Below are 27281 nucleotides of genomic sequence, written 5' to 3'. Positions count from 1 at the left end.
TTGAATAACAATGGCAGTTTAGCTTTAATTCGCTGTACCACAGGATAAACGTTTCCTTAGTTAGGTCTATGGCAACATTCCCCACCTGTTCAGTGCGTTAAACATCTCTATAGTGACGAGCACAGAGAGGGCCATGGTGGTGGGATAGCGGGACTCAAACACTTCACAATTGATGCCCTCGAACATGGGATTATCCTCAGTACACTGCATGAAGTGACGCTGCACAGAAACACACACCACAGGAGCGGTGATGTAAGGCTTCATAATGATAACTGTGATATCAGTGTCATGTTCCACACAAGTCCTGGGTCAATCTTTTCTCTAGACCAGAAACTCCTAGAGACTCGAGTTTACCATACTATACTAAACAACTATAAACTGATCTAATAAAAGACAACTAAAATATAATGACTAAATGGAACTGAATTAACTCACTAAACTGAACTGGTATGATTATTTGAATGGTCAACCATGAAAATGAGTTTGCTCTCAAGGAGCTATTTTGTTTAACAATGTATTTAATTAAAGTTTATCAAATGAACTCACCAGCTGGTGGAAAGACACCTGTGGGCCATGCTCATCATACAGGTACCACCAGGTGGCAGCACTAACTGTTCCCAGTCCCACATACCCTGAACAAGAAACCAACAAGAAAGTGATGAAACACAGGGGCAACTCTCATTCATCAGACGAACAAAATGTCCATGTGAGCGTGCGCTTTGGTAATGCCACTTAATAAAACAGGAATAATTAGATTAACTTGTCTCGTGGAAGCTCTACAACTTTAAAAGTAACTATAAATGATTTAAGTCACAATGTGACATTCTTTAATGAATTTACTTTGTAATCACTGTGGTATAAAAGCACAAACACTTCAGGATGCTGTTATAGGAAAGAATAAAACACAACAGCATCTGCTGTGGATTACGGTAAAAACCCGGCATCTGCTGTTTAAGTTATCGCAGTTAAATAAAAAATCCCAGAAATACGGTCAACATTCATTATTTAATTTGTGTGCTGTTCTGAGTAACGTGATGACATCTTGTGCGGACCTGCCCAGGACGTTTATCGCCCCTTTGTCCAGCGTAGAAGAAGGATGAGGACAGAACTATAAATATTTTACAGTTGTTCTATTTTATTATTAGTTATTGTTGTTAATGTCTTATTGTGCCTAATTTATAAATGAAACCATCATAGGTATGTACAGTACAGTATACAGTGTTATTATCCACAATTTCAGGCATCCGCTGGGGGGCTTGGAGCATATCCCTTGTGGATAATAATGAGTCTTTATTGATCACATATACAGCACAGTGAAATTCTTTTCTTCGCATACCCAAGCATGTGTGAGGAAGTTGGGGTAAGAGTGCAGGGTCAGCCGTGATACAGCGCCCCTGGAGCAGAGAGGATTAAGGGCCTTGCTCGCTTGGCAGCGCCAGGGCTTGAACCCCCGATTTTCCGATCAGTAACCCAGAGCCTTAACCGCCAAGCCACTGCCCCAATATGGTATAAGGATACGGGGGTCCTACTGCATTTTCCTATCATGCCGATGTGTTTTTATTCTTTACTTAAGTTCATATTTCAAAGGCACAAACTAAGTGGCCATGAATCATTATGCTGTATAACATGAGCCCACACATGAATACGTTTTGGGAATGTCATACAGACATACATATCATACCAGTTAAATATTTGGTCTACTAAAGTCTACTCATGTTGAGAATTTGCTAAAAGCACAGGTTCCTAACACTGGTCCTTGAATACACCTATACATTTGAGTGTTTTCCCTGAGTAAAACTGAGCATGTTCGAGTTGGAAGAATGCGAGTGAAAATGTGCAGGACAGAAGGTATTCCAGGACCAGGATTGGAAACCTGTGACTCAGGCATGTCTTTATGCGTGTTTCATGATGCATAGCAGTCCAACGGATTTCTCCGTCTCACTCACAGGCTTACTATAATCATTTGGGGCCACACCTTATGAAACAGTAACCACCATGTCACTTCACAGGCTTGTACAACATAACAATCCAATTATCTTTTTACACGAGTGTATTAGTCTGTAAGAACAATGTACACAACAGCTCATCTCACCTCCGATGGCGAGGTATCTGAAGAAAAGCCAGCCGGAGATTAGTGACTCTTTGGGGTTGCGAGGAGGCTTCACCATGATGTCCAGGTCAGGGGGGTTGAAGCCCAGCGCTGTGGCAGGCAGACCGTCTGTTACTAGATTCACCCACAGCAGCTGCACGGGGATCAGAGCCTCAGGAAGACCCAGGATGGCAGTCAGGAAGATGCTGGAAGGGAAAAAAAAGACAACAGAGTGAAGGTGAATGTTAGTGGAGAAAAAAAAAAAAGTGCACACACATCAGACTGTGTATGAATAAGTATATGCAGATTTCTACACATATACAAGTCTAATATATTCTCTCCAAATGTATATAAAATGAGCACAACGGATATATACTAGATTTACTGTGTTTAATGTATAAAGTTCAGCTTTTTGACTTACAAAATACACAAATATGATTTAGGCTTATTAAATTCACACTAGCAGGTAATAAGTAGCTCGTGTCGTCTATAGTTTCAGTATTGTATTGTTGTCGTTTGTGTGTGTGCACGTTTTTGATGAGAGCTTGTAAGAGCCAAAATGTAAATGCCAACTAATGCAATGTAAAGTCTAACTAAACACAATTTAAATAATGCAATAATCACTGTCAATAAATCAATAAATAAAATGTAAAATAAATACTAATAATTTGTATGATTTAAAAAGTTTTTTTTTTATTGAAAGTACATCGTAACTCAGGGAAACCGGTGTGTGTTTCAGTGGGTGGGATAAAAGCTCTATTGTCTCCAGTGAATAAACACAATGGTGCATGATTGCTTAATGTATTAAAGGTATATGATGCTTTTTAATGGTTTCCTTTTCCTTTAGAGTGTAATGTATCGGTTTGTGCATGTATAATATCTGCAAAGTTGAACAAAGGGATTTATTCTATCTAACAGAGAAGACTGCTCCAGAGCTGCCTAAAACACCTCGATCCAAGTCCAGATAGTACTTACGCAAACGACAAATTGTGTCACAATCTGAAAAATTAGCATAATCCCGCCCATAGGCAGCATGTGAAGAAAGGCGAGGCTTCAGTGAATTGTGTTGGCGGTATGTCGTGGAAACGCTGCGTGTTTCGATGCGAAAGCAAAAACCCTTTGATTGGTCTTCCGAAAACGGACAGTATTAGGAATCAGTGGTTAACATTTATTTATAACGCTGTTCCTGAGCAGTTCAACCCAAAAGTTTGCTTGTGCACAGTGCAAAGACAGCTTCCTGAACCTGGGAGGGTACAACGCAAGCTATACACGAAGGTTACTCCTGGAAAATGGGGCGATTCCCACTTTGCTCGGATAATCCCGCGCTTCTGAATCAGCCTGTACGTGTTTATTTTATGAGGTAACTGCTACTGACTGTTAAATGTGGCATTTTGTGTTATGGCCCAGGGCCCAGTTGTAACCTCTGCTAACGTGCTAGCTGAAGTTATTGTTGAAGTAGTTTTGAAATTCAGCTTTTGGGACTTTTTACCTATAAACGTGCAGAGTAACGCATATTGTTTGTTGTTCTTACGATCTTCACAAGTGATCAAGCGCATTAAGTTCAGGACATAAACTTGTTTCAGTGAGACAAAATAAACCATTATAACAACATCGTATCTAAAAGGTAAGAGAGTTACAAAATAAAAACTTACCACTGTGAAACATGCTCAAGCCGTGCTTGCAAACTTGGTTCCGACTGATCTGCTTGATCGTGCGCATTTTCTGAATCTGACTCGAGCTGGGACTGATACGGTAAAACTGACGACATTATTAACGGTGTTGCTTAGAGGCTTAGAATTGCTTAAGAAGCCTTGGAAGCTGAAGCTCGCCATTATGGTAAGGGGTGTTACATTTCTGACACACTTGATGTTTTTGGCCAATCACAACGCAATGGGTCAGCAATCAGAACACTCTGGACTTTCTGGAAGGAGGGGCTTTGGAGTAACCAGAATTCAATCGGAGCGTTTCAGGCAGCCTGGGAATAGAGGTACTGTAATAATGTACAGTATGTGAACAATAACATGTTTTTTGAACATTAAAGCATGCTAACCTATTCTATTACACCTAATAAAAAAAAAAATTTCACTTAAAACCGTTTAAAAAGCATCACATGACTCCTTTAAATCTTGAACAGTTGGATTATATTAATAAAATAAAAGTGTGCTACAATCGTTTGGATTTTTTACACCGGAAAATGACTCTGGCTGTAAACAGTTATGCAACCCATGGAATTATGATTCAGCTCCAGTTCAGTCTGGATCACAAATGCAACAGTGTTTGTCTTGGGTGGTGTGAAGTGGTCAGGGCCTTTCATATAGACTATATTTTGACTCACCAGACGACCTCTCCCACGTTCGAGGAGATGAGGTATCGGATGAACTGCTTCATGTTGTTGTAGATGGCTCGGCCCTCCTCCACAGCAGCCACTATGGTGGAGAAGTTGTCGTCTGAGAGCACCATTTCGGAGGCGGATTTGGCCACGGCCGTGCCTGAGCCCATGGCGATGCCAATTTCGGCCTTCTTAAGAGCGGGGGCGTCGTTCACACCATCGCCTGTCTGAGAGAGATGGAGCGAGTCAGGAAGTGGAGATTAATAATGGGTTAACAGCTGGGGAGTGGATTATAACATTTCCAATATGCAGATATGATCGAACCCTGATTAGACAGATTTCCACTGAGATTTGTTTACCTGCTACAGTATGCCTTAACCTACAACAACCCTTAGGTAAGTCAAGCTTGTTTTTTAAGCCATTTCCCCATAGCAGGTTAGCTGGCCAACCACAATATTAGAATTTTCATGTTCTTTGTCCTTATCTGTGAGATAAATCCAGGTGAGAACTGTAGGCCCTGAGCAATGCTGGGAACAGAAATCAGTGAGGCATGTTGGGATAAACAAGCCTTTGTGACGTTGTATTTTAGTCAATTTGGGTGTAATTACAGAAAATATTTCTTAGCTGGCATTTATATCTAGGAGTGTAAAATGCCCAGGTTGCATGAAGGAGAAGTCCAAGTCCAAGAATATTTCTTTCTTTCTTTTTTTTTTTTTTTTAACCACATCTGCTAGATTGAATACAGTTTTGTCACTGGGATAAAATATGATGCAGCAACACAACTGTCACAATCATGAGATTTTATCTGATGACTGTCACAATGATTTAACGGTCAGTTTTATGCCAATATTCCAGTATATGTGTAATATTTACATCTAATAAAAGGCAACAATACTTTAACTACAAAACACCCCACAATGTCTATTACTGTGAAGTAGAGGTCGAGCGATTGATCGATTTTGACGAATCGGCAAAAATCCACACCGATAGTTTTTCCCGGTTGTGACCGTTGCGGGAGAGGCTGAGGAGGTCTGTGTCATACAGTACGAGAGCGGCATCTAGAGGCGGAATAAAAACTCGCTGACAAATTTTGTTGTTTTATTTGAAGTGTTTTTTTTATATTCATTTTGGATGTCTCTATTTTTATTTGCTAGTTGGAGTGTGTTACTTTTTAGTTCAGTTGGGATGTATATATTTTATTTATTTTAATATATATTAATAGTTAATATACATTCATAATTATATTTTTCATTTTAAATAAGTACAGTACATTTTCACGGTACAGTCAGCAGTTTATTTTCAGTAATAAAGTTCAGTAATATTTTACTTTGAGTGTTATGTTTCTATTCAGTATCAATTTTAAAAACAATCAGTTGATTAATCGGTTATTGGCAGGTACTGTGCAACTTACTGGTTGCAACTTTACTGTGCAACTTACTGGTATTGGTAAAATCCACAATCGGTCAACCTCTACCGTGAAGCATCTGGCACCATCACGTTGATAGGTATAGTCACCAAATAACAGAAAAGTCTGTGGAACCGTCACGGGAAAAGGAACTACAGCTGGGACTGGGAGAGTTAGCGGATATCGCAAATTGGAATAATTTCCTTTTCAAATTATTAGACTCATTCACTGGGTTTGAAAATAAAGTGTAACCAAAGCTGTGATGCTGTGCTTGGCCTAAAGCTAGCTAGGCCTAAAGCCATGTTGTTTATTCCATCGGCTACTCTTTAACATAATTAGGGTCATTGTAATACGGCTGGGTGACATGATGATATAAGTCTTGATATCATGACAAATGATGTTAAAATATGCTTTCTGAGATATCGGGGATACTGCGATATTTTATTCAAATCAAAAAATACATAATTTTTATATGCTGATGCAGCTGATGTTAAAATTCTGTACTTAATCTGTAACATTTCCTCCAATTTTTATGCACATTACTTAAATAAACAAAATGTTATTTTTTTGTTATTTATAACAGCTTATTTTTAATGAATTACTGTATTACTGAATCATATTCAAGAATCATGATTTTTTTTTTGTCTTGTCGCTCACTGTTAGTTAGCAAAGATGTATTTGTTAAACTTTAAATATTTTTTAATATATTTATTTTAAATACCTTTTTTAAAAAAATTTTTTTTTTAACTCTGGCTTTCCTTAAAACCCCTACATCATTTTGTTTTCATCCAAGCATTTTAATCCCGATGATCTATTTATTAAATAATCAAACCCAGAGCAAATCTGACAGATCAGCTATTTAGTCCTTCATCCAACTGTTGAAAGCTCGGCTAATTCACTGTAACCGAATTCGGATGATCGCTGTCGGCTCAAATATTCACGGTCAGTCAACTATGTAATAATCCTGACAGCCCTGGATACACGTGAAATCAGACTCTCTCTCGTGCTCACCATGGCTGTAATCTCATCAAAGGACTGCAGGAAGGCCACGATCTTGGACTTGTGTGCGGGTTCGACGCGAGCGAAGCAGCGTGCACGTTTCACCGCCTCTCGCTGTGCCTCCAGAGAGAGGTCGTCAAACTCCCGACCCGTGTACGCCTTGCCCTCCACGTCCTCGTCCTCCAAGAAGATCCCGATGCGCCTGCAGATGGCCACAGCCGTACCCTTGTTGTCCCCAGTGATCATGATGACGCGGATGCCTGCCTCACCGCACAGCTTCACTGAGCCGATCACCTCCTTCCTAGGTGGGTCCAACATGCCCACGCAACCCACGAAGGTTAGGTCCGACTAAAAAAAAAAAAAATCCATCACACATGGAAAAAACTCTAAATCGAGCACTGATACACTTCTGTTGAATATCTGTAAGTCTTATGAACTGCCTTACAGAAAAAAAAACAACAACACTGGTCTACTCTGAAATTTGTTTTTAAACAAAATGCTAAAAAAAATTAGCCAGAACTACTGCCACTTTTTTTTCCTAAAATACTGCAATCATAAGATGTTTGAAATAAGATCTAAATCATGCGTCTTGTAAAATTTTGCACACTCTATCAAAAATTTTTTTTTAATAAATGAAAGGCTCTATTGTGAAATAGCGGGAAAACACGCTTACGATTCCACACACACATTTACAAACACACTTTCCCTTTCCCTGACCTCATACTCGGCGAACTTGGCCGAGTTCTCCAGGTCCATCTGCTCCCTGCGAAGGGGTGTGTCCCGTGTGGCCAGTGCCAGACAGCGCAGTGTGTCCTTGCCCATGCCCCACTCTCTGATCGTCCCCAGCAGCTCTTCCTTCACAGACATGGTCAGCTCCACCTTCCTCGTGCCCACTCGTACATGTGTACACCGCTCAATCACGCTCTCCGGCGCTCCCTACCAGGTAGAAAAGATGCAGACAAAACGAGACATGAGAAGATGAGAAGGAAGTGCAAATGTGCGTGAGGAAGAGAGCATGAAATGCCTTCGCACGAGTTATAAGGCACATTCACTCGAGACTACGCATCGTATTAAATGTTTTGTAAAATAGTGTGTGAACATTTTGGAATATAACGGAATTGTGTTATATTAATATAATATTAAAATATTAATGTTGCACTAACAGACAGAGCAAATTTAGTTTTATGAGCACTTCACCCTCCTGATGTAGACTAATTTCCGGAGCGTAAGCCTTTTCCACAGTCCACAGATTTGAATCCTTTAAAAAAATACATCCAAGTACAGTGAGGGAAAAAAGTATTTGATCCCCTGCTGATTTTGTACGTTTGCCCACTGACAAAGAAATGATCAGTCTATAATTTTAATGGTAGATTTATTTGAACAGTGAGAGACAGAATAACAACAAGAAAATCCAGAAAAACGCAGGTCAAAAATGTTATAAATTGATTTGCATTTTAATGAGGGAAAAAAGTATTTGACCCCCTATATATATATATATATTAGAAATGTATTTTATTTAGAATTTCTATTTATTTATATTATTCCTTGTTAATATCCTTTATAAAGAATGTTTTTTTTTTTTTAGGACTACTGGAAAGAATGGAAAAGTATTGTGTGTAATGTTTATTGTACAGTACAATGCTGTGTGTATGAATTTAGAAAATTTTAAAGCTAAACATTTTTATCGACGCATTTTTAATACTGCAGGAAAGTATTTATTTATACTTTCTTTATTTGTTCGTTCGTTTATTCATCAACATTTCCTCCCATTTTCTCCCCAGTTTGGCCGCCCACTGGCCAGATCTCCTCCATCACACAAACACGTGCTTCCTCCAAGACACAGGAAGCCAGCCAACCGTTTTTTTTTTTTTTTTCTTGAACTGCTGCTCATGCTGCATCACAGGGCAGTGAAACAAAGTCCAAGAAACACACACACACAAACAATCCATCCTCTTCAGCATACATGAGTTCACAGATGCCTGCGACTGGCTAGTGTCATTGTAAGTGACAGGGGAGAGAGTGTGTACCATCCCTCCCACCCGTAAACATGGACAATTTAGCTCTCCCGGCCACAAATGGCTACACATCACCGGGATTCAAACTAGTGATCTCCTGACAACGGAGCGAACACTGAATGCAGTAAACAATCATGACAGAAATGTGTATATATTTATCATTCGTGTCGTGTTAGTGACTCGGACCAGCTGGTTTGTAGTCATGGAGGGTTCGTACCTTAACAAACATCTTGCTCTGGGAGCCGGTCTTAATGGATGTGCAGTACACAGACATGGACTTCCTGTCGCGAGAAAACTCCAGGGTGAAGTCCTTCTTCATCAGCTTCCTGATTACCTGAGCAAGTCAAAAGAGTTGAGAGTTAAAAGAACAGTCAGCTGTGTATGTGTGTGTGTGTGTCTGTCTTTATATGAGTGTATGATGCTGCTGTCATTCTCAGCTGTTCTCAGGGGTGGTGTGCGAATGAGCTTGTTGTGGCCACCTGTCAAGCCCAGGTGCTGAGGTTTTGGTGCGCACACACACACACAGAGAGAGATGAAAAGAGCTGGCTCGAGATCATGCTGCATGAGTCTTATTAAATCTACTTAGCTTTAACTAGATGTAGTGCTTGCCTGCTGGTATCAACATATGCAAAATATTCTATTAACTGCAATCAATAAATAAATCAAATGCTGGACCTGATTCCATCAACCTGTTTACATGCACTCGAGTAATCTGATTAACACAGGGGTTTTTCTTAGATTGCTTAGTCACTTATTGGAGTCTTTCAGTAAGAGCAGCGAGTAAAGTTGAGTCCAGTTTAATGGCATTTACTATTAGCACCTCCACATTGTACATCAAGTAGCTTAAGTAGTTAAAACTATTTAATCGACCGAGTATCGGAGATGCGCTGAAAACTCTTTCATATTTAAATCATTTCGTATATAAATCATTGAAATGATTGATCATTTAAAATGCTTCACAATATATATTTTAGTCCATTCTATTATTAAGAACTTCTTGCTATTTAAAAGTACATCTGACCTGAGGTTACTGACTGCTAAAGCTGGCTTTATTGGTAAATATTTAACTGGGCTGACTTTATTTTGACTCTATTTGATCCAAACACAGAAACCGAACTGTTTCTACCTAGATGTTTGATAATGATAAGGAGTCTTTATTGATCACATATACATACGCACAGTGACATTCTTTTCTTCACATACCCCAGAATGTGAGGAAGTTGGGGTCAGAGCGCAGGGTCATGATACAGCGCCCCTGGAGCAGAGAGGGTTAAGGCCCTTGCTCAAGGGCCCAACAGTGGCAGCTTCTCATTGTTGGGACTCAAACCCCCGACCTTCCGATCAGTAACCCAGAGCCTTAACCACTGCCCCAAAAGTAAGCATGCTCAGGTCGAACAGACACTAGGGGGAGAATCTGAAGCTATCCTTAAGTTAAACAGAATACTAACATTAAAAGTTAATATAAACTTTTTCTTTTTTTACAGTTTGATTTCAATTAAAATGTAACTGAAGACCAAATATGCAATGAGGGTATACTTTAAAATTATTTCAAATTAGGAAATATTACTAGTAAGTACAGTATGTTTATTGTATAGCCATAAAAACACCAAAAAAAAAAATTTTTTTTTTAAAAATTAAAAAAACACCCTCACACACACAGACAAAATTAAAATGGAAAATATATGGAAAACATTTTAAACCCCTAAGGGTTTTTTGGTTGTACCTCTGAGGGAACCTCTAAATGTTCAGGGTAGAACCCTTAAACAACTAGTTTTTCTATCCAAGTAGGCCATTTTTGGAAGCTAAGAACCATTCATTTATATAATGAACCCTTGATAAAACCTGTGTGTGAAAAACGCTGTGTGTAAAGGTATGAAAGTAATAAATGATCACCTATGGCTTGATAGGGCAAAGGGCATAGCCTTAAAAGCTAGGCCTATGCCTAAAAAGTTTACATTTTAAGACAGTAATTGTAAAACATTTCAATACTTATTAAACAGTTCAATTTGGAATACATAATTTCAGACATTTCGATTTTTTTACAGGACCTGTAGACATGATGTAGACAAAAACAGCATATCCACACTTTATATATTTTATGCCATGGCATGTGGCTTAAGTCCAACGTCAGCCCGTCCTTTCTGGAGAAAGCACATGACTTTGGTTAAAACCCGAGTCACATTTTGAGATCATGTTACATCTTTTAATAATTTCACTAACATGGTTTTGTTTATAATATTGTTTTCCACCACTAGGGGGCGATCACACCTAGCATGTTGCGCCGACAGGTTTCAGATGAGAGCACACGATGACCTCATGCCAAAAGGCCAAGGAACTGTAAAGCTGCTTGACCCTTACCTTATTTAGAATACTTAATCCTTCCTTTGACGTCAGAATGGTGTACGTATACTTTTAAAAAGCGGCCATCCATCTCATGCTCTCAGTGCACTAAGAGAGCACTTTATAAGAACAACACAGGATGAAGGGGAAGCCATTCTCTCCTGTCTGTGTGCGTCTCCAAGCCGGCAGACTGAGCTTGGAATTTAGCTAACCTCTTCATAAACTAGCCGGCTTGTCTAAATATTATGCTTTTCCTCAGGGAGCCGGTGACACTGCAGGCTTTTTTCTTGACGTTTCTTGTTTCTTTTTTGGACAGGGGATTTACTTGGCCTTCATTTGGAGGGGACAGTGGAAAAAACAACAGCTTTAATGGTCAGTCACTCCTCCTCAGGAATGTGCTCCCTTGTTTCCCCAAGAGAGAAAAGAGTCAGAATGTGTGTATTTAATTAAAGGGATGGATCGGAGGCTGATAAGGACCAGTGTTCCTAACAGGGTGTCTAAGGGTGCTTTTACATATGCAGTCAGTCTGAATCAAACCCAAGCGCATTCTCCTCCATGGGGTGGTATCAATTTCACTCAAAGGTGTGAAAGTGCCCTAAGGGTGTTTAGTCTGTTTGAATCAAACCCTTGCGAACTTTCTTACTGGTGCAATTCATTTGCCCTTAGGTAAAGACCAGAACTGAGCAAGGTATTCCCTGTCTGCTTCAAACTCTAACATGGTTTGATTGCAGTGAGAAAAAGATTCAACTGTGACTCGAATCAAACTGGAAATGAATCGCGGTTCAATTGCAGTGAGAAAGTAAGTCAACTTTGAACGGACTCAAATAGAAGTGCATCACAGATCGATTGCAGTGTGAAAGTGATTCAACTCTGAATCGACTCAACTGGAAGTGCATCTCGGGTCCATTGCGGTGCAATAGCGATTCAACTCTGAATCTACCCAACTGAAAGTGGCATAAAACAGGTTTATTTTGGATTGCAGCATTTTTCTGTAGATTCAAGCTGCCCATGAGTCACATACTGAGCCAAAGGATGGCACTGTAGAGCTGCAAAAGTGCAAGGTGTTCAGGATATTCGGACTGACGAACAAAAACATACTATACACAAAGTGTTTTACGCTGGTTATATATAATTATCTAGTAATTTATGAAATAAGTACCCTAAAGAATTGTTATTTGGGGGGGGGGGGGGGGGGGGGGGTGTGCAATTAGCATATCCTTAACCAGGAAGAAATTTAAAATACTGGAGAAAGAATGACTCATTTCTTATCAGTATAATCTAGAGATATGGAATAGTCATGGGAGGAAGAAAAACATGGGAACACATTTTTTTCCCCAAAACACCCACAGTTCTCTTGAAATTCCTTTAGTTTCAAGACAACACCAGGGGCCATATAATGGTTTTAATTCAACCTTATCGACAGCTAAATTCTCTTTGTTCTTACCCCGTTGCAGACTCCTGCCCTCTCCACTTTGCTGATGTTGGACACGTCGGTCCCAAAAACGTTCATCTTCTCGACCAGGGTGGTGAGCGCTGTTTCTGTGGCTTCACCCACCTTCTCATAGACTCCTTTCGCCTGTAGGGGACACAGTGAATGGACATGGTTTGGTGTGTATGCACTTACACATACATGCTTGAAATACACCCTCCAGCCCTCCCCGAGGGATGCCAGTGAGAAAGTCGAGCCAAATTTCCACAGAAAGCAGGAGGGGGAAAAAAACGCATCTCGACTTGTCGATGAGAAAGCAGATATCCTGGATGGAAACGAAACTCGAGGATGGGAAAAATCGAGATGAGAGAACTGGATGATGATGTAATATTTAGAGGCTTCTCAGTGGTTGATGATTTAGGACTGTTTCTGAATTAGATGTGTTAAAGGGAAATGGTTGTGATGAAATCGCTGCCTAATGCTGAAATGGTTAGTGGAAATGGGAGCAGGGTGTATTATGACTACCAGCAAAGTGACAATTATCTCAAACAGCCTTCATACCAAGGACAAGATGTTCCACTGATTTGTAGCAGGATGTGGCCCAGAGGCTTTGGGCATATAATAAATATCAGAATTGTGCAATGCAGATAAAACTATTTTATTACAACTTATACATTTGAACCGATGCATAGACTACACTGCTTCAGGTTAGAGGACACCTATACACACCCTCAGTGGACTAAGATCACACAGCTACTTCTTCAGCTGTTTCTATAGCTTGTTTTAGATTTGTCGTATAATTGACATTTTATGATCGACTGTCCATGCATCTGTCAGGATTTATATGGAATTGTCACCGTGACCAGCAGATTGTGCTTGTATTTCCTCATTTGTAAGTCGCTTTGGATAAAAGCGTCTGCTAAATTAATAAATGTAGATAAAATGATTACATTTCGGAATTGATCCAGAGTCAAGGTCAAGGCAAGATCAAATGCCTGAACTGGTTTTTCTTCAGAAGCTTCCTGCTTGAAGAACTACACGTGTTGGTGGCGGAGGCATTCTGATGCCCTGTTGATGCCGTTGTCATCGAGTGAGATTATAAAGAGCTGACTATGTGCTGTTAAAGGTCTCCTAGGTCTCTCCTTAACTGCACTGTCCATTGCTCTCGTATACAGAACGGACACACTGTTGCGTAACATGGTCACGTTGATGCTATGATGACAACAGGGAGGTGAAAAACGGGCAAAACAAGTGTACGGCACGGCGCTCAGGGGCCAGCGGATGCAGCGAGTGGGAGTTTAGGAGTGGGTGAGGTTCACAGATATTAGCACCTTCACTATGTGGGATGGAGTCTCTTTGCTTTGTAATGCACAGTGCAGTAGCTCACGTTTTTTTTTTTTCCATCACAAGTAACAGGGCAGAGATTTATTTATTTATTTAGTTCAGGATGATGATGAAATTAAAAAGGACAGCTATATCTTCATGACTGTCAGGTGCACACACACACACACACACACACACACACACACACACACACACACACACACACACACACAGCTGACCTCATTGTAGTCCAGAGAAGAGTCGTTACACATGGAGCAGATTGTGGCCAGTTCGACGAGGCCGTCGTATTCGCCGCACTTTACAGGTTTATCAGCTTTCAGCCTACGAGGCACAGAGACAGAAATACAGTGTTAAAGGCTCAATCAAAAATACTTCTTGATAAACTGGTCTTGAGAAACAGATAAGTATGAATGGGACTAGGCTTGTGCGATATAACAATCGAATTGTATTTAAACAATATTACACCGCATTCAGAGTAGACGCTCCTAATAATACAGGAGATAAGCTAAGAGACCTTGAACTCTGACACAGCCTAGAAGCCCCGCCCCCACTCCACATGGGGCTTCTGAGTGGACATTTTATTTAATAAAAGTGGTGAAAAAAAAAACTGAACACTGAAAAGGAGAAAGTGTTAAAAACCTGTAGAAATTTAGAGACCACTAAAACCTAGAAGTACAAAATTTTAACATCAATTCAGCTGCATCCAGTCAGTTTGGAATTAAATGTATTAAGATTAAGTGGCACGACAGGACAGTGTTCACCTTATTGTCCAAAGATCAAGTTCAAATCCCAATGGTGCAACAGCCACTCATAACCGGGGGTCCAAGAGAGCAAAATTGGCCGTGCTCTCATGTGGCAATCTAGCCAATCATGGGCATCTGTTAGCTCACGCATGCAGAAGTGGGCGGATAGTGCTTTTCCCCCTGATGTCACATGAGCTAAGTCATGTTCCCTTTCCTGTCTTTTATTTTAGGCAGTCAATCTGGACAATCCAATCGTTTATCAATATCAAAATTAATATCGCACAAATCTAATGGGGCCTTATTAACATAACTGGGTCAGGTTATTATGAGCAGGTGTTTGTGTGTGTGTGTGTGTGTGTGTGTGTGTGTGTATACATACACTTGTCCTTCAGGAGCATAGGTCGATCCTGTAATGGTGAACTCATGGAGGGAACAGTTGGAGCTGTCTGCTTTATCTATCACAAACATCTGATATATGACAGCGCGAGAGAGAGGGGGAGAGAGAGAGAGAGAGAGAGAGAGAGAGAGAGAAGGTAAGACAGTAACAAAACATCTGTGATTCATTTTCATCAATACCGAACTAAATGTGTTAATGATTAACCATTCCAAATGAGCGTTTATCTAATTTGTTATTAATTGTTCTTAATATTATTCACATTAATACTAACCCTATTGTTTACTTTTTGCAGCTTATTCTCTTATTCAAATACAAATCTTATTAGGCAAATATTTAGGCATATTTATCAGAGATTTTACACTGAATTTTACACTGTGGTTTAAATGTAGACCTGAAACATTGTAAAATAACTACATTTTAATTTGAATAAAATTGCAACAACTATGATAGCAAGTGTTCGTCATTTCCAGAACCACAAGGTCCATTATTTAAATGCAATAATAAAATAATGTTGTTTTTTTTTTGTTTTTTTAACTCCCTAGTTATAAGCTGCATGTCCTACTATAATTATAATTCTATTGCAAACAATTGTACTAGCAAAAACAATTCCCTCTTCCACTCTATTAAAAAGGTACAAGGAAGTGGAAAATACTGATGCGAAAAAAAAAAAGAAAAAAGAAAAGAGAACAACAAGTCTCTACAATCAGGCTCCACCCAATTATAGCAGGGGTTTCCCTCAAGCAGCAGCCAATCAGAAGCTTCAGAGTGATGTCATACTTTTCCAGGAACTTCGAGTTTCTGAGTTCACTGGCCTGGAATAAGTCCCAGCCTGTTTGTTCTCTCGTTCTCGCTCTCTCTCTGTGTCAAAACACTGATGAAAGGAGAAGGCGTGGAAATGAACAGAGAAGAGTGGTAACATTTTGGACAGAGCTTTCTCCGACTTTTTATTTCTCGCATGTGTTTTTGCCTGGAAGCTATTTCAGCTTCCATTCAAGACAAAATAGCTTGTTTAATTAAAAAAAAATAATAATAAAGTGTCACACTTTACACTTTACTTGTAAAGTGTCAGACCTAGTAGTAAATTAATTGTAGTTTCTTTTCCACTTTAAAATTGTGATTTGACTGCCTTTGGGTATTACATTTGGCTACCAATGGCAGTGAAGACAGCAGAGCGCACGTGAGGCGTCTCCTGTCAGATACTGTAGAAAGATGGAGGAAAAATGTATTCTAGCGGTTGGTCTGTTGTTTATGATATGTCTCTGGCTGCATTCAGAGACAAGTTTTAAAAAAATATATATATATATATATACAAGGACGCAGAGAAAAACATATCCGACATCGTCGGCATTCCAAGTATGCTGATTAATGCATTTAATAACCTGGAATATTAGCTGTTAATTATTAACCGTGCCGACCATGTACCAGCCGGGGGTACTCTCTATGCTGCCTGTGAGTCCGGATTGTCTCGTGGACCTGGACACGCCTCAGACAGATGGCTGCAATGGCAAAGAGCACACACTGCTTCTCCTTCATCTTGTAGGATATGATGCGTACATACACTGGTGAATTTTATATACAAACTCTCTCCCTGTAGATTGTTTCATTTTAGCAGCAAGAAAACTGATTTGTTGGCAAAAGTGGAATGCTAGTTGTGCCACCCATGTTACTATGGCAACCGGTAGTAGGTACAGCACCTGGCGATATGTAGCCAGAAAATCACTGCGTGTGTGAACGTGCGGTGATGTTGCGACTCGGTAGCCTGCATCACTGCGAGCTGACTCAGCATTTTCTGTTTGCTGGCAGCTCTGTGTGGGGGAGCAGGAAGAGAAACACGCGACGACACGAACATTTAAAAAATTTTTTTTTAAACAATCACACAACGTTGTCAAAATTAGAGGCAAAAGTTGTTGTCGCCTCATAGTAAGGCCACAGTGCTCGTGTTCGAGTACGTAGGAGTCCGTGATGGACTGCAGCACTGATACTGAGCCAGATGGAGGAAAAAACAAAACAAAACAAAAAACAGACTCACTGAAGCTCATCTGGTGCAAAGATTTGAATTCTCATGCTTCATCACCCAGATGGAGGGATAAAAACACTGTTTGTCTATTTATTTATTTATTTATTTATAGAAACCTGCAAAATCGCTTTAAAGATGCTGGCATTGCTGAGCTGAGGAGTGCAATACAAAATGATTATAAGTATTTCAGAAACACATGGACAACACCACACACAACAGTACACACAAACACACACCTCTACGGAAACGCACAGGGACAGGGGGAGGGAGGGAGGGAGGGAGAGAGAGAGAGAGAGGCAATAACATATCTCTGTAACTTCTCTTCACTCGATACTCAATTAACATTCCCTGCCTGAGTGTCCTGCTTTTACACACACACACACACACACACACACACACACACACACACACACACACACACACACACACTTGTTTTGCTATCCTTGTGAGGAGTTTCCATGGACAAAATTATTAATGCATCTAATTAATGTTAACCATAGCCTTCATCTCAATAACCAAACCTTTGGCTGATTTACTTATTTAAAAAAAATCAGCAATCTGTTGGTGTGTGTTTGGGGAAGGGGGGGGTTTGTTCGGGGTAGGTGTACTACAAAGTCAAAGCGGTATATATTCCTATCCTTGTGGGGGGCATTTGGCCCCCCCCCATCAAGATATAAAACACACACAGCGCTCATTTAAAAACATAGAACAAGTCGTTGCCACATGGTACCTAATTTGTGGCTTCAAAATTATAACTCCTTGCCTCAATTACTACCAAATATTAATTTGCCTTTATAAAGGCATAGCCACAAATTAATATTTGGTAATAATTGAGGTATGGAGTTATTATTTTGAAGCCACAAATTAGTCACCTAGTTATGTCACCTCAGGGGCTTCATGATAATCTGTAAATACAGACTCTTCCTGCTCTGTATCAAACGGTTTATTTAAAGATAAGATGAGATCATCATGGGCAAGAATTTACCGAAAAAAGTCTTTGGGCGAGATCAATAATATCATAGCTCCGAGGCACCAAACTTACCTTGGGTATGCGGTAATTCAATTGTTTGTCACACTATCCCGTGAAATTAAATGATTATTAGCTCCACTCAGAGAGAAAGAACATTTACATTGGAGTAAAATGTGCTCTTCATTCACAAATAATCCATAATCCTAGAAAACATTAGCAGTAAACACAAACAGCCACTGAGAAGAGGAACGTCAAAGTTACTTTGATCTGATGTTCATCATGTTGATGTTCATGCATCGATTTCTACGTTTTACAGAAAATCATACACAGCCTTATTTGTGCCACCCTGTGCCTCTAGTGATCTGTGGCTAGTTGCAGTAGAGGCTGCATGTGCTGGGTGACTTGATGAAACTCTGTGTATGCGTGACAGAGAGCGAGCGAGAGAGAGAGAGAAATAGACACACAGGTCAGATCTCCCCCTGTATTCCCTATAGAGAGGTAATGATGGAAGTTAATGGAGAAAAAGAAAAGAGCAGATCCAGGCTGTGAGGCGTGAGAGAGATGAATAGTCACTCATGCACACTGGCCACCATTAAAGTGCACCTATTACGGTTTTGAAACGTGCCTAACGTTGTTTTAAAGTTCTCATACAATAGAGTTACATGCATCCGAGGTCAAAAAACACTTTAATGTGCTCATAATTTAAACTGCAGCATTACTCCCCCCCCCATGTCACAAACGACTCGTTAAATGATCCGTTTTAAAGGATTCATTCTAAACTCCTCCTTTCAGGGAGCATGCAATCTGCTCTGAATGGTCAGATGTCTGTTGTGATTGGTCTACCGCTGTCGGCGTCTGTTGAAAAGGAAACGCCCACTACCATAACGACTTTCAGCTCCGTCTGGTCGCGAGTAGCTGATGAAGCCCAGAGGCGGGGCTTTTTTTTTTTTTTTTTTTTTTTTTTACAAACCTACGTAGGTTAGTTCAGGAAGTATGTCTGGAATTACTGACGATTCGTTTCAGCTGTTCAGAATCGGTTCCTTCTTTTGGGAGTCAATAACTCCGTTTGGCGTGCGTTTTGATTTTTGAAACTTTGCAGACGTTTTTTACGTTCACAAAAAGGCTCTGTAACACACTACATGAAAGGTCATATTTGAAAAACCATAATAGGTGCAATTTAAAGACCAGCTGAGATCTGATCCTTGAGGTATTTCCTTGTGAAACAGCAACTAACGGTGATGCCGTTTTCAAGTTTTTTGATATCCAGTAGCTTTCGAAATAGGCCACGTCAAACCTAAACAAACATGACAGTTGCTTTGTAAAACAAACATGACAGTTGCTTTGTAAACTATCTAGATATGGATTACATTACAGCATTTTGGCAGACGCCCTTATCCAGGGCAACTTACAATTATCTCCTTTATACAACTGAGTAGTTGAGAGTTAAGGGCCTGGCCCAACAGTGAAAGTTTGGCACAAACTTCCGATCAGAAGTCCAACGTCTAACCCGCTGAGCTACCACTTCCCTACTGAATATTGTACAGCCAAGAGTTCAGCAAGGGCCTATTTTTTTTTCCAACTGTGGAGCATCTCTCACCTCCGGCTTCACCCACACCTGTCCACTTTAACCAGAACCGTGGTGATAAGGAATCTGATATGTCTGAATGGTAGATAAAATAGTACTTACTCTTACTGATCGAGATGCCGCAATGATATATTCCGTCATTGGACAGCCTCGAGCTGAAAAAAGCAGTCACATAACTTTGCACAAATTCCACTGGCTTCAAAATGAATAAACAGACCATTTCTTCTCAAACAAGGGATGGTCAGAAAAGAGAATCAGAGGTGGGTGATATGGCAAAATGATCATATTGCGTTTCTCGAAGGCTTTTCTATGGTACATAATATTAATCACGATGCATAGGTTTGCTCACAAAACCTACACACGTACACATTCAAGAGTACACTCAACTGGACGAGCACAAAAGTGGTACTCGATGAGTCATCCAAAAGAAAAAAGCTAATAATTTACCCAGAAGGGGCAAATTACAAACTTAAAATGAGAACTTTTCTAAAACGTTTTATGTAGGGTTTTTTCCCCCTTCTAGAGATACGTCGTGTACTCGTGTACTATAACACTAAGCAACAGATACAACAAGATCTGAAACACCAGTGTCTCAGCAAAACCGCTTCAACTCCTGCAAAACATTGTTGCCGCTCCGATGTATGTATTTACAGGGTGCAGTGTGTAATCTTTAAAATGTTTCTAGACCTGCTTTATGCATTTAATTTTAATGGACACCTCACAAAAACTGTGATTTACATTATTGATATGATCTGGATCTACCTAGTTTATTCATGTCATGCTTCTATATACTCCCCCCACCAGGTTCGAAACGAGCTCCAAGTGAGCTGTACATTTAAACCCACCAGGTACTGTATATTATACACCAATCAGCCATAACATTAAAACAGGGGACATTAATGACATTGATTAGCTCATTAGATTGGCATCTGTCAAGGGGTGGGATATATTAGGCAGCAAGTGAACGGTCAGTTCTCGAATTTGATTTGTTGGAAGCGTTAAAAATGCTTCTGGGTAATCTTCTACTGAGAAACCTTGGGTACTGGCATTCATGTGGCTCTTACTTTGACATGTACAGTACCACCTACCTAAACATTGCAGACCACGTACACAGTGGCAGCCTCTTTCAGCAGGATAATGCACTCTGCTAAACTGCAAAAATTGTTCAGGAAGGGTTTGAGGAACATGACAAACAGTTCAAGGTGTTGACTTGAAATTCCCGAGATCTCAATCAGATCGCGTATCTGTGGGACGTGTTGGACAAACAAGTCCGATCCTTGGAGACACCACCTCGCAACTTACAGGACTTAAAGGATCTGCTGCTAACGTCTTGGTGCCAGACACCACAGCACACCGTCAGAGGTCTTGCGGAGTCCATGTCCTGACGAGTCAGAGCTGTTTTGTTGGCACAAGGGGGACCTACACAATATTAAGCAGGTGGTATTATTGTTATGGCTGATCGGTGTATGTCCAAAAGAGGAAGGAGTGTCCATTGTTCTGTTTTAGTAGTTACTGTACGGTCTTATGTTGTTTGCACACGTTTGCACGTGCACTTTATGGAGAATGTGTATGTCTTTTTTTTTTTTTAAGTTTTGTCTCGTCACATGTGGTTAGTGTGTTGTTTTATGTAGCATCGTTGTCCTGGAGGAACATTGTTTCGTTTCACTGCATACTGTACCCCCTGTATATGGATGAAATGACAATAAAAAAGCCACTTGGCTTGAAGGAGGGTTCATTTGTGGATAAGCGCAGGGCTTGTTTTTACCACATTTGCAATTCACCTCACAGAGAGCCGAGGAGCTAAACATTACAAACTGCTCCTTCACAAAAAACTGTCACCTCATACAGGCATTGAGTAGAAAAAAGGTATTTAAACAACACACACACACACACGGTAAATAAGATGCGTCATAAATACAAATCACACACACATCGCTTGAAACTTCCTTTTCACCCTCTTGGCTTTTGTGATACTAAGCAATTTGCCATCAGCAAAGTGGCACGGATCCCGGCAGGATCACAAAACAAAGGGAAAGATGTACAAAAATAGGTAGAGGAAAGTGAGGGACCTCATGCAGAGGTCCCACTGAGGTCGGGCTGAGGAAGAGAGAGAGAGATCGAGGGGAAAGGATGCAGCACAGCCATGAATAGAACACAAGCCACGTAAACAGAGATTTATCCTACATCTTAAACACAAGAGAACACTGAAGGGACACTACTCTGAAGACACACACTTGCATTTGTAAGGAATAAAATACTTCGGGTGTGCTGTTATACCAAAAGAATCAATGACGGCATGTCACGACGTGTTGTAGTCCTTGTATATTACGGCAATTTGCCAACGATCATAATTTGCAGTTAATTACTGAACCACGTTTCACACCTTTATTCGTAACAATTATTTGCTTCATTCGTGGTGGAATCTCCACGAGTTCCTGTTATCACCTACATTATAACATCTCTCCTTTACCAGCCTCTCTTTTTCCCCTCTTACATCAAGATAAGAAGACACAAACAAAAACAAACAAACAAAAAACAAGAACAAACACACAGCTTATCATGAAAACAGAAAGTGCAAACTCCTCCGTCCTGAAGACATTTCCATGGTGGAAAAGTTAAGCCTGGTTTATACTTGTTTTTAACTATACGTACACATGTGCACGTTCTCAGAAGTTAACGCTACATAAATAGTAGGGCTGGGAGTTGTGACCAATTTGGTGATTCGATTCTTATTTATATATGGTTTCGATTCGATATCGATTAGTTATCAATATTTCATTTAAAATGTTAGTTTTACAGACATGAAATCCATATTTGAATATAAATGCTGGTAAGTGAAACCCTCCTACTGAGCTATATTACCGAAATACACATTTACTTTAACAATAGGGCCCACACAATTATGTTTAATGACTTTTTACTTTTACTTTGAGTAACAAACGTTGTAACAAGAAATCATAAATATGTGCATACAATGCACACAAGAACAAACTGCACACTACTATAAAAAAAACTGTAAATGTGCAACAGTGAAATTCATTAACAACTTCTTAAACACGTTTAAGAAATAAAACCGTTTGCAAAATTCAAAACATGAAAGATGGCGACATCTACAGGACGAGAGGCGAACTACAGATAATACTCACATCCTCTCAAGTAAAGCACGTGCGAGCATTAAGAATCGATACGGGAAATCCCCGAATCGTTTCATTAAATTAAAATCTATATTTTTTACCCGGCCATAATAAATAACACAAGCATAAATAACGGGACAGTATAGAACCATGACTAAGCAAATAAACATGTACGGTAATAGTTTTTGCTTTGAGACGCAGCCAATCACAAACCATCATGACGATGGCATAAAATTTCAAAAAGGAACAAGGCTCGTCGTGTGTTGTGCATGAAATAATTTTACAATTTGCCGTGGAAACCCCGTGAAAAGAGACGTTTTGGCTCTGACATGAGAGCTAATGGAGGTTGCTTTTAATCCTTCAGATGTACATGAGATACGTGTGCAAAGTCATTTGTCAAGTATAAACCAGGCCATTCTGACTAGTTCACAGCCGTGACACTGGAGTCTCCTTCTATAAAAAATGTTCAATAAACATCCACTTACAGACAGCTTCACAGTCTTCTATGTTTAGTAAAAATGCTTCTTTATGATTAGCCTTGGATCATGCAAATCGTTCTCCATACAGTGTTCCTGCGAAAGAGGTGTTACTCTAGAAACTATAAAGGTATTAGAACGAGCGCGTTAATATAAACCTGTAACTTCATTTACAGCCGGCACTGCAGTCAGAGCTGCTGTTGGACACCAAACGGCACCGTGGTATAATTCAATTCAATTCAATTCAATTTTATTTGTATAGCGCTTTTTACAATAGACATTGTCTCAAAGCAGCTTTACAGAAATATCGACACGGTATACAGATATTAAAGGTGTGAATTTATCCCACTGACTTTATAAGTCACTGACTTTATGTAAAACCCATTTACCTTGCATGATAACACACGTGTGTATGATGCACAGAGGAAGAGGTGCGAGCAAGACAGGATAAGAGGTAGGATAAGCAAAGTACGATCCTCACCCGCGATACTCACACCAGCTTCCTGGAACTAATTACACAATCACGATACAAATGATATAGCAGTTATGGCAAAAAAATATATAAAATAATAGCACCTTCTTAATTTCCTCATTAGATATTTATTTTAAAATACCAAGCATACTGTAGAGTGGAAAGATTTGCATCCCACAGTGTTGGTTTAAAAAAAAAAAAAAAAAAAAAGTAATTGAATATCTAGTATACAGTTTATCTACACAAGATGAACATAGACCATTTGTAAAATCTAAAAGCTAAAAATATGGTTTTGCTATAAGAGTGATTCCAAGGTTGGGGTGCAATTTAGCCCATGTAACCTTTAAAAATGAAACAATACTTTTATTTTGAACATTGAATCAAATGAAACAAGAACGTAACCATTCAAAAAGGTCTCAGGCAGCAATCTCCTTTTTTTTGTTTTTAACATGGTGCCTTTCTTGACAACAACGCGGCTTGAAAGTACCAGTGTCGAGGCTTTAGCATTGAAACTGTGATTATACAACATGTGGTTATCTAGCATTAAGGATTTTTTTAATGAATGACGTAAAATGTTTTTTTTTTTTTTTTAATTAGTAATTTACTCTCGCGCTATAATCTGGGTCACAGGGTTGTACGTTCAAAGTGACCTCGTCAGTCAATAACACAATATCACTGAAAATAAAGAAATCAGAACGATCAAGTAATTTTCTTCTCCTCTTGAGTTTCAGGTAATTGCGATGATGCAACTTTCTACTGAACAGATTTCATCGGGGTGACTGTGTTCAGGTAACAGGGCTGAGTGGAAGAAAATATATTTTTTAAAAATGTCATTAGCCATAATGGATGACTCATGGAAACGTGTTCCTTTTTTTTCTTATTAAATCATTCGATCCGATTTATTTTAATTGTATTTCAAGGTACAGTGAGTTATAGTGGACTGGGACAGGCAAAGTGCTGTAGATAGGTTATTAATGTTCATTAAAGTTATTATCTGAAATATCCACATAGGCTGTTGTTTTGATGAGGCACATGTCCCACGCCTTGTTCTTTTCCCTTTACTTTACATACTGTACTTATTTATAAATGTAATATCAGAGAGACCTAATTGTGCAGCTGCCACCTTCATTTTGTAATAAGGGTGTGCAAACCTTTGCACTGAACTTGATACAGTTAATGTATACGGTGCTAATATAATATACGTTGGTTTTCTGTACGATTTATTTTAAAAACACACAAACGCGTGCAGTGTTGCTTGTACTACGTGTGGTAAAAGGCTGTGTGTGTGTGTGTGTGTGTGTGTGTGTGTGTGTGTAGACTGCAATAATGAGATCTCTAGGCTGGTCAGTGTTTGAGAGCTAGGCTGTCCCCGTATCACAGTGAGGCTGAGGTGAGTAAATATTTACAGCTGTGTGGCAGGACACTTGACTGCAGGTTCCCAGGACCACGGGAAAGTAAACAGCTTTAGCACACTGGGAACTCCCTGCTTATAAAACACACAGCAAGGCCTACGCTACCTACACACACACATCCCTCAGGGTATTACAGCAAGCAGACGGCATTCCCTCATGCATGAATAAGCACAAGGCATGAACGCACCTGCATCTCTCTCTCTCACACACACACAAACACACACACTTTTTTTTTTTTTTCTTTCCATAACAGCAAAGAAAGCAAGCTGGAAAGGCGACTCTAAAGTGAGCATTCATCCAGCTGGAAACAGTGACGAGGAACAAAGTAGCTAAAAATAAATAAATAATTCAATTGCAGTTTTCCAATTGAAATCATAAAGGTCACATAAGTTGGGAGTGACACGAGGGTGTGTGTGGGGGCCTGATAAATGAGGGAAAAGGAGGGGCGAAGGAAAGAAAACAAGGCCCTTATTCTCAGAACTTTTTCTCAATTCTGCCTTTCAGATAAAAACCGAGAAAGAAAAAAAAAAAAAAAAGAAAAAAAAAATGTGTATATGACGGATCAGGAGCGGTCGGAACAAACTGGAAGTGTGTTTTGGTTGAATGAGTGTGGCTACAAGAACACAATCTGAGGACTGAGAGAGAGAAAAAAAATACCTTTACATGTATTCTGGCTGAGACAATAATCTGATTCGTTAGAACTATTTATTTAAAAAGGCGTAGCATTATAACTTTCAATCCAGAAATGTTAACCAAGTTGAAGAGTAACACTAACACTACATTTCATTTCCTTCCTATTCAGAATCTGTACTTCGCGTAATCCTTCCTGCTTGACTGGAAGCACTATTGATTCGAGGTTACCGGCTGCGAGTCAGGTGGGGAGTTTGTGTGTTTGCAAATTACGCATAATGCGATCCTTCTTCCAGCTTCGATCCAAAGGCCGATCGTTTCTCCTCTACCCGGCTGTACGAAGAAAAGTGAGAGATACTGGAGTAAATGGCCTGCATGCGCTTAATCACTCAATTATTAGGTGGCTAAAAGTGGGCTTTTTACACTAAAATCTGATATTACAGCACAGTGCATCACAGGTGTGTTCACAGTAGTCCACAGAAGAATCCATTTTAAACATCCCAGTCTACTAGTGTATAACAGCACCACTGCTCATGTGTTTACTGATGGCAACCTTTATAAAGGGTTTGTGTGGAGAATTAAAAGCATTGTATGTCAGTGGGTGTGACAAAAGAAAGTTTCCAGTGTTTAATCAAAAGAATACTGCACAGCACCGAACACTCCGGATCAAGCTCGTGTTTTTATAATCACTATAATCTTCATACCCCCCCTTTGTTTTTGTACCCTCATCAGTCCCTCCAGGATTTCACGATTGCAAAAACGAACGCAAAATCATGCAATATTTGTCGGAGGTAAGGTCATTTTTCAAAATGACCGCAGATTTAAGCTGAGACGCATCACGTGACGTCATCAGAACGTGCATTCAGCCAAAAGCCCTGTTCTGTTCACGTGCGTCAAACATGAGTACAGCTCCAAGGTCTCGTTTATCAACAAACATCACTGCGACAAACAATTCCGTGCAACCGCAATTGTGGCAATTCGAGTAGTTTTCTGCAATTTATTTTTTTTATTTCTTTTTTTTATTTTTTAAAGCTGCAGCAATATTAAGCGTTTTTAATCTTGTAGGGACTGCATTTTAGGGCAGCCACTACTGTAACAATTATTTTGATCATTGATAAGCCTATTGACAGTTTGTTCTTCAATAAATCAATTAGTTGTATTATTTTATAAAAATATCAATACTAAACAAATATATCTTTCCAGGATTTTAATAAGCTAATACTTCTAGAGAACGTTTAACTAGGCTAAATCAAATTACAGGTCAGTCACTACAACGCAGCATTGCTGACATAGATCAAATATTTATCCGCCTTGACATGAGACCACTTTTTTTTTTTGGTCACAGAGTTCTGGACACTTTCCAAACGCTTTTCCGCAATTATAGAAAAACTTTTGCTCTGAGAGGGTCTTACATGCTTTTCAAAGCCTGATTTGTTTAACTGGATCACATTCACTCCAGCACTACATTGACTTTGCTTGCCGTGTTTGGGCTGTG

General features: G+C 39.6%; 1 protein-coding gene and 1 long non-coding RNA gene across 2 annotated transcripts in view; one reads left to right on the top strand and one right to left on the bottom strand.

Annotated features, from left to right (window-relative positions):
- The window catches only part of atp2a3 (ATPase sarcoplasmic/endoplasmic reticulum Ca2+ transporting 3), a 90037-nt gene that overhangs the window by 8007 nt on the left and 54749 nt on the right, over positions 1-27281 (bottom strand). Inside the window, exons 9-18 of the mRNA XM_017460035.3 lie at positions 15073-15161; positions 14169-14271; positions 12622-12753; positions 9055-9171; positions 7540-7758; positions 6835-7170; positions 4425-4645; positions 2093-2295; positions 547-632; positions 86-219 (exon numbers count right to left, since the gene is read on the bottom strand). Of these exons, the coding sequence (XP_017315524.1) occupies positions 86-219; positions 547-632; positions 2093-2295; positions 4425-4645; positions 6835-7170; positions 7540-7758; positions 9055-9171; positions 12622-12753; positions 14169-14271; positions 15073-15161 (1640 nt within the window). The remainder of the gene's footprint in view (positions 1-85; positions 220-546; positions 633-2092; positions 2296-4424; positions 4646-6834; positions 7171-7539; positions 7759-9054; positions 9172-12621; positions 12754-14168; positions 14272-15072; positions 15162-27281) is intronic.
- Positions 15122-26169, top strand: LOC124626496 (uncharacterized). The gene is made up of 3 exons (XR_006981361.2): positions 15122-15226; positions 24476-24533; positions 25062-26169. It is a non-coding gene; the product is annotated as an uncharacterized LOC124626496 (long non-coding RNA).

This window comes from Ictalurus punctatus, chromosome 28 (genome assembly GCF_001660625.3).
Source record: "Ictalurus punctatus breed USDA103 chromosome 28, Coco_2.0, whole genome shotgun sequence".
NCBI lineage: Eukaryota > Metazoa > Chordata > Actinopteri > Siluriformes > Ictaluridae > Ictalurus > Ictalurus punctatus.
The sequence above is the reverse complement of the archived record's forward strand: the minus strand, read 5'-3'. Positions and strand labels throughout refer to the sequence as shown.